At 42.6% G+C, this 7,500-nt stretch overlaps 1 protein-coding gene across 1 annotated transcript in view; it reads left to right on the forward strand.

Moving 5' to 3' along the window:
* Nucleotides 1-5,432: 5,432 nt before the first annotated feature.
* Nucleotides 5,433-7,500, forward strand: part of itga10 (integrin, alpha 10) — a 40,237-nt gene continuing 38,169 nt past the window's right edge. The window contains exon 1 of the mRNA XM_030784701.1: nt 5,433-5,484. Coding sequence (XP_030640561.1) covers nt 5,433-5,484 — 52 coding nt within the window. The remainder of the gene's footprint in view (nt 5,485-7,500) is intronic.

The following is a 7,500-nucleotide window of genomic DNA, read 5'->3' on the forward strand; positions in this document are numbered from 1 at the left end:
AACACACATACACACATGAATCGCACACACACACACACACATGAAACACACATACACACATGAATCGCACACACACACACACACACACTCACACGCGCGCACGCACACACACACGCATGCACGAAACACCAACACACACACACACACACACACACACACACACACACACACACACCCCTTTAATTCCAGTGGAAACATAAGTAAGAGCTCATGAAATTCCCACATTGGTGTTGATCCGTAGAGGGAAGGCCGTAAGATTTCCGAAATTCCAGGATTTCAAAAAAACAGACTGTGACACATTGGTGTGGAGTCCAGAATCAGCACAATATTCTCAGCTTCAGTCTAAGACTGACTGTCTGGACAGGGTGTCTGTACTTGTCCAAAAAAATGCTCAGCTCCAGTTCTACATTAGGTCACATACACGCACTATACATCCTCATTCTTTATTTACATTTGTGCTCCCATGATAAAACAAGGACCTCAGAGACAGGAGACATTGTTTAGCTTCTCCCAGCTGTATTTTGTGATCAACAGAGTCTATCACACACACACACACACACACACACACACACACACAGTTACAGAAATTCAGTTCTTGAAAACTCTCTCTCTCTCTCCCTCTCTTTCTTTCTCAGTTTGTCTTTCTTTTCAGTCTTTTAGTTGGGCCTGTGTCAGTGAGAGAGAGAGGGAGAGGGAGAGAGAGTGATAGGGAGGGAGAGAGAGCAAGAGAGGGGGAGAGAGAGAGAGATAGGGAGGGAGAGAGAGCGGGGAGAGGGAGAGAGAGAGAGAGAGAGAGAGAAAGAGAGAGAGAGAGGGTCTGTGGTACTGCTTTGCCTACTGCAGTATAACTTGGCTTCAGTTCTCACTCAAAAGAATGTACAGTAGGTTTAACTGTGTGTGTGTGTGTGTGTGTGTGTGTGTGTGTGCATGTGAGTGTGTGTGTGTGTGTGTGTGTGTGTGTGTATGCTTGGAGAGGTTGCGTGTGAACTCCTATGTTGGCGTTTTATTTTCTTAGGTGTGTGAGTCATTAAAACTATCCTGCCAGGCTGGTTAATCTCTCTCTCTCTCGCTCGCTCGCTCTCTCTCTCTCTTTCTCTCTCCCTCTCGTTCTCTCTATGTATGTGTGTAAATGTGCATCTGAGGAAGTGCATTATTTTGTGCTGTATTGTTTCACAGAATTGTTTTGAATTTTATTTATTCATTTGTTATTTTTAATTAAATTGTATTCTTTCTCTGTGTTGTTTGTTTTGCACAGTGTTGTATGTGTGTTGCTCACACAGTCTTGAGAGTGACGGTGCAGATTTGAATATGATCCAGATAACATAATGTACGAGTGTGTTTGTGTGTGTACGTGTGTGTGTGCGTGTGTGTGTGCATGTGTGTGTGTGTGTGTGTGTGTGTGTGTGTGTATGTGTGTGTGTGAGAGAGAGAGAGAAAGAGAGAGAGAGAGGGAGAGACAGACATGGAGAAAGAAAGAGATACTGTGTATTTTATGCAACTGCTTAAAAACTGTCACTTGATTACAATTATCACATGACACCTCCCACAAATCAATTTGACCTCAAGTGACCAACAGACCAATAAGAGAAAGAGAAGGAGAGGCACACAGATACACACACAGATGGGGAGAGAGAGAGAGAGGGGGGGGGGGTGAAGGAAAAATAGATTAATTAAACTTCTGCTCTTCTCACCTGTCTCCTCTGTGACCCAATCTCAAATTCCAAATAACAGAAAACGTGGTTGCGCATTCCTCGCGCCGTCTTACACAATACACTGCGGTTATCAATATAAAGGCATGTTTACGAGCGCGAGACGGGAAAGTAAAACTGTTTGGCTTCACTCCCTACCAACGGCTGACATGACAATGTGACAGGAGTTGACATTCAAGAAAGTTCAACGGTACTTACCAACAAAAACAAACTCCAACAAGCACTCAACCGAGAAACACGCTTGTGCCTATGGGAAACTGGGTACAACAGCGCCACGTTGTGGTGAAATTTCAGATCATGCAGTTTCTCGAAAATAACGGTAGATAATTGACAGGTTTGATTAATGAAAGAAAATGTATAAATTTGACTTGTCCAAAACAGTGCCACCATTTTTATAGACTCTTACTTTCTAAAAGAAAAACAGGTTTGTTTTTCATTGTGTATATGTTTTTTTTTAAAAACACCCGATATTTCACAGTTTTTTACACCTGCCAGAATAGTTTGGTAGCGAGACGAGCGACATATAAGCATTTATCGGCCAGAAGTAACGGTCAAAGGCCCGTTTACATCTGATGACGATCAGATATGTGACCAAACGTGTTCCAGCAGAATCAGGGCAACATTTGAACAGAGCTGCCTACTTATATCTGTATGTTCAACGTGTCCTGTATCCGATTCCTGTGACCATGTATGCCCGGAGCGTGCAAATTTTTCGGTGGATTATATTTACCATACAATTTACCATACAATTCCTGTTTTAAAGATCTGTTTATTTTTTCAGCGTTTTCTGTGTCTCCTCACATACATTCTTGTTTTAGATTGTTTAGTTAGAAATTGATGCCTTAATATTTTTTGCGTCGGCTCAAGAGGCATGTTAACTGTTATTGTTGCAAGCCGACTGGCTCTGCTTCGTTGGTACGCATAACCCGTAGGATATGGTCATTTAAAATGTTGAGCTTGACTCAGATGTTAAGGCGACATGAAACAAAAATGTTTGTCTACTGAATGTAAATTACGCACCCGTTATCTAAACGTAGAAAGCAGTGCTTTGTGGAAAAAAGCCCGAGAAGCACCAGACCAAACAACATGTTTTAGTTTTTTGACAAGTGAAATATTTTTAATATATTAAATATTAACGCGTTGTTGGTTCTGTACCGTTAGTGTACTGGGATGTTAAGGCTCCATAGTACGTCTGTATTCAATTAAGCAGGTGTCGGGGTAGTCTGCTAACTGAGTTACCCGGATGTTAGATTGTTGGCTAATGAACGTAACAACAGCGAAATATTCAGTAAAAAATAGTCACTAGTTTCCTCAGATTTTATCACAGCCTGTGGCCAAAAATGCACTACATGACCATACTACACAGCCAACTGTATTTTTCTTGTGCTCCGTTGTCCGAACGAAGTGGCCTACTTTAAGTGTAAAAAAGTTAGGTAAAAAAGTGAAAGAAGACTAAGCTCAGTTCATTTTTAATTGATCACTCAAAGTCACTCTGATTATGAGAATCCAGTAGTTTTAGACTGATAGAAATTATACTTGCCACCAAGGGCGCCCGTGTACTGTTAGTCAAATCGAGAAAGAGGCGCTTTATCGCCCTCTGGTGGACAATACTTTAGAATTATTACCTGTTTCAGCGACCTGTTCGCGTCATAACAACCCACGACCTCATACACACACACACACACACACACGCAAAAACACAGTATAACACTAAATGACCATGGTAGGGTCCTCTATGTAGGCTACATAGGATGTAGTGGACGAGTGTACATTAGAAGCATTCGCATTATAGAACAGCCTAATGGCTACATGCTTGGTTTGTATTCTGTCTGTCATGGAAGTCGCTTTGGGTTAAGGCGTCTGCTTAATGAATAAATGTTATATAAATGTCTCACACAATATATTTTAGACATTTGTTGGCTTATAAGCTCATTAGCCTAGAAAAAAACTAAAAAACAAAAAACAAAATCGTGACGATCAGACCCACAAGAGGTTCTTATGCAACATCGGTCCTATTTAAATAAAATAGCTGATGAAGACGTGCTAATGTCAAAATTCGATGCGGTCCAAACAGGTTAATAAGGTTAAATATGCTCCGCGGATTCTAAGCCACGGGGAACCGAACTGCATCAAGTGTAGCCTACATGAATCAGGGGTGGTCGAAGTATGACTAGATTGACTTAATGACTTACATTCGACAGCAATTAATTTCTTCTCAGCGTTAGGTGAAACAGCCGTGTCACTCCTCAGATAAGATAATATTTTTACTTTTTCTTTTCTTTTTTTTAAATTATGATTTAATTTAATTTTTAAGTGCATTCTTTAACAACTGACATCGATCTCTTGTCATTTCAATATACTTCAGAATATAATCCTGACGAATTTACTTTTGCCAGTTTAATTAGTAGGCTTCTACTGCTGGACCAAAAGTTGAAATCATTGACACAATTTCAAGGGCTCCATTTGTCTCTCTCTCAAAAAAAAAATCGCATCGGATGAAGGGAAGGACGGAGACAGGGGGGGGGGGGGGGGAAAGGACAGAAGAAAAAAGATGGAAAAGAAATGAGAGCCTTGGTAAGAGAGCGAGCGAACGAGAGAGAGAGAGAGAGAGAGAGAGAGAGAGAGATGAGCGTGGTTTGGGGTTTCGAAAATGTAAACCAGGCACAGAGAGAGAGAGAGAGAGAGAGAGAGAGAGAGAGAGAGAGAGAGAGAGAGAGAGAGAGAGTAGTTGAGGGACACGCTGCGCGCGAGGGTTCCGCCGCTCCGTAACGAAATAAAAGCGGTCTTTCATTTTGCTGTGCGTGTGTATGTGTCTGCTCTGGAGAGAAACTCCGCAGCCCGGAGAGGAAACCGCTGTAAACTTGCAAAAGCGACGAGAGAAAACTCTACTTAAAAGAAGGCTGAACTGTAAACTGACACGTGTTACCAGAGAATGCTAGTTAATGTATTTTAGCCCAGAAACTGAAACATGGCAATAACGAACTTTTGGATATGTTTTGCGGAGCAGACACGTTGACGGCGCGAGCAGTCATCAAACGGGAGTTCAAGCAGTATCTGTAGCAATAACGGCGGGATTTTATTTTATGTGCATGTCTCTTGTTCACTTGCGAGGGTTAAGCGGACTTCAATGAAGCCTCCGTTTCCACAGCAGGTGTTGGAGATCGTAAATTGGCATTCCAGCGCAACGCAAAACTGGATTTTGGATTAGTGACGTCTCATTTACGCTAGACGAAAATCAAGGCAAGAAAAACATATAAGACTGATTCAGGCTACATTTGTTTTCAAACTTGATTAAATACAGAGTAATAACATTAGCTGACGTCCCAGAGTTATAAGTAGAGCAGAGTGGTTTTTAGATTGAAAGTACTTTTTTGAGATCGGCTCATTATCTCAGTCAGCAGCCGTTATGTCTGGTGTGTGGTGCAGTTGTTAATGGAGCGGATTACTGAACAGAAATTTTCTGTTTTTGTAAGCAGGTGATGTGAGACCAGGCAGGTCGTTACTACTCTCATGGTTAACAGAACTGCGAGCGTCTCCGCGCGCAAGGCATGCCACTGGAACGGAACTTTAACGGAGCTCGAGGGAACACGCACGCTTAAGGGGAGCGCGTGAGCGCCTCTTGTTATGCCACTGCACTGCATTTAAACGAAACTCTTGGGAATTGGAAAAAAACTGAAGGGGGAAACAGTGAAAAAGATAACATTGGATAAATATAATTCACAAATGGAGATTCGCAAATATCTGCTGTTACTGAAGATCACAGTTCTTCTGAAAGGTAGGCGTCTGGAATTTCATGTTTTGTCGGTCATTTTTGCCCAGCACGAAAGCGATCTCTGGTTCATGTGGAGCCTTCGTTGTTCGCTACAACAAATGCTTACCTTGCTTTGCCCTAGAAGCGGGGGGAAAGTCTGTTTTACGCCTGGACGACACTAAAGTCCTAGAAGATTTAAGTGCCTTCCAACATTTTCAACTCCTAAGTAAAAACCCCATTTTAAACTGAATACTTTTTTATCTTACAAATTTGACTTGTTTTAATACGTACACGAACAAACGTCAATAAAACAAATACCCTACTTTGTCCAGGCAAAGGTGAAGCTGACCGGTAAGGTACGAATCAGCTTGTTCAAATTAATGGCCGTGGGGCTATTTATTCTCTCTCTCTCTCTCTCTCTCTCTCTCTCTCTCTCTCTCTCTCTCCTGTGTGTGTGTGTGTGTGTGTGTGTGTCTTTTAAACGTCTCGCCCACAGTCATCAGCAAATGAATGCCCGTGCTTATTTAAACATCTTTGGCCGACGCAGCAGAATTTAAGGCTGCGTAACTTTACTCACCCATCCCATCAAGACCAGTAGACTGTGTGGGGTATGTAGGGGTCAAACCATTCACTGAAATCTGGCATGGCTGCCTGTTTGAGCCCAGCTGCCGCGTTGACTTCGTCCTGTCAGGTCAACCTGCAGCACACGGCGATTAACCCTTTAGAGACTCAGAACTTCCTCGGGGCCGTTCCAGTCGTCAACAGAGAAAGGCGGCAGACGTCACGTTGTACTGTGAGTCTTCAGAGAGAGTTTTTCCTGTGTCTGTGATTGATTTTTGGAGCCGTGGCGGATGGATTTGGGACGCCGACTATGACAGGAGATGAGATGAAGGTGGAGGGCTGGCCTCAGTTTAGAATTTAGAGTTAGGCTTAGATTTTTAGGACATGTTTTCTAGACCCAGGACTAAACGGCATTATTAATGGTGAACAGCCTTTTCATTAACAACAAAACGTAGGCCTAGTCCACGATTCGGCTCATTCTGTCTTTGGGGAAGGTCTAGCATTTAGTTCAATGACAAATATTTGATTAAGACTTTAGCTTTGGGTTTTATATTTGATTTCACGTTTTTGTAATGTAAAGTTAAAGAGAATAATTTAACTTTAGCGTCAGGATTTAGATTTTAGGGCCAAGGCTACGTTTTGGTCACTACGTCCCCCAGAATAGCCTCCTTGTCCTGAAAGACACGCAAATTGCACCTAACACCTTCACAGAAACGGTGGTGATACGTTCATACACGAGCGTCAGTCTTAAAAAATGCTTTCCTACACCTCAACTACAAATTTAAAATCGCTAGTGCACTTAGACAAATATTGTTGGGCGCGCGCGCGCGCGCTCGCACACACACACACACACACACACACACACACACACAATCTGATTTGGAGTCATGGTAACATTCTTCATAACATAACTACCAGCAGCGGGTCTGAGTCCATACGTACATTCTTCCATCTCTGGTTATCGCAGGCGTGAACTCGATTTTGTCTGCCTAATAACTCTTTGACCCGTTCACGTTGTTGGTTTCACTTCTTCCATACAAGCGGTCAAAACGGGGTGCGTTTTTTTCTTCCTCCATTTATTTATGTATTTTTAGCGGGGCCGCCCAGAGAAGGAGTGCATTGTGAAAAGTCAGCAGTGGAACGTGTTAAGATGACAGATAAACGCAAAACTGTTTTCGTTAATTGGAGAGAAACGGCGTTTGTCGTGTAGATTGAAGCGGCAGAAACCGCACTGAGTGAAACATGAAAGGTTTTTTTTACACTCATAGTGAAGAGCAGAGGGAGAGAGTCGGGCGCGTGTGTAACATAAAGAACAGCTGAAATGGTGCCAGATGGAACTCAGGACTGAAAATGCATTAAGGTCAGAGGCATATGCCGACCTGTCATGTTCTCATTACTCACTCTCTGAACAGAGCCCTCAAGACTCAAGATATGCATAGTTTCCCCTCAGGGTCCATCTCTCTCCCTCTCTCTCTCTCT

Source organism: Chanos chanos, chromosome 9, assembly GCF_902362185.1.
Source record: "Chanos chanos chromosome 9, fChaCha1.1, whole genome shotgun sequence".
NCBI lineage: Eukaryota > Metazoa > Chordata > Actinopteri > Gonorynchiformes > Chanidae > Chanos > Chanos chanos.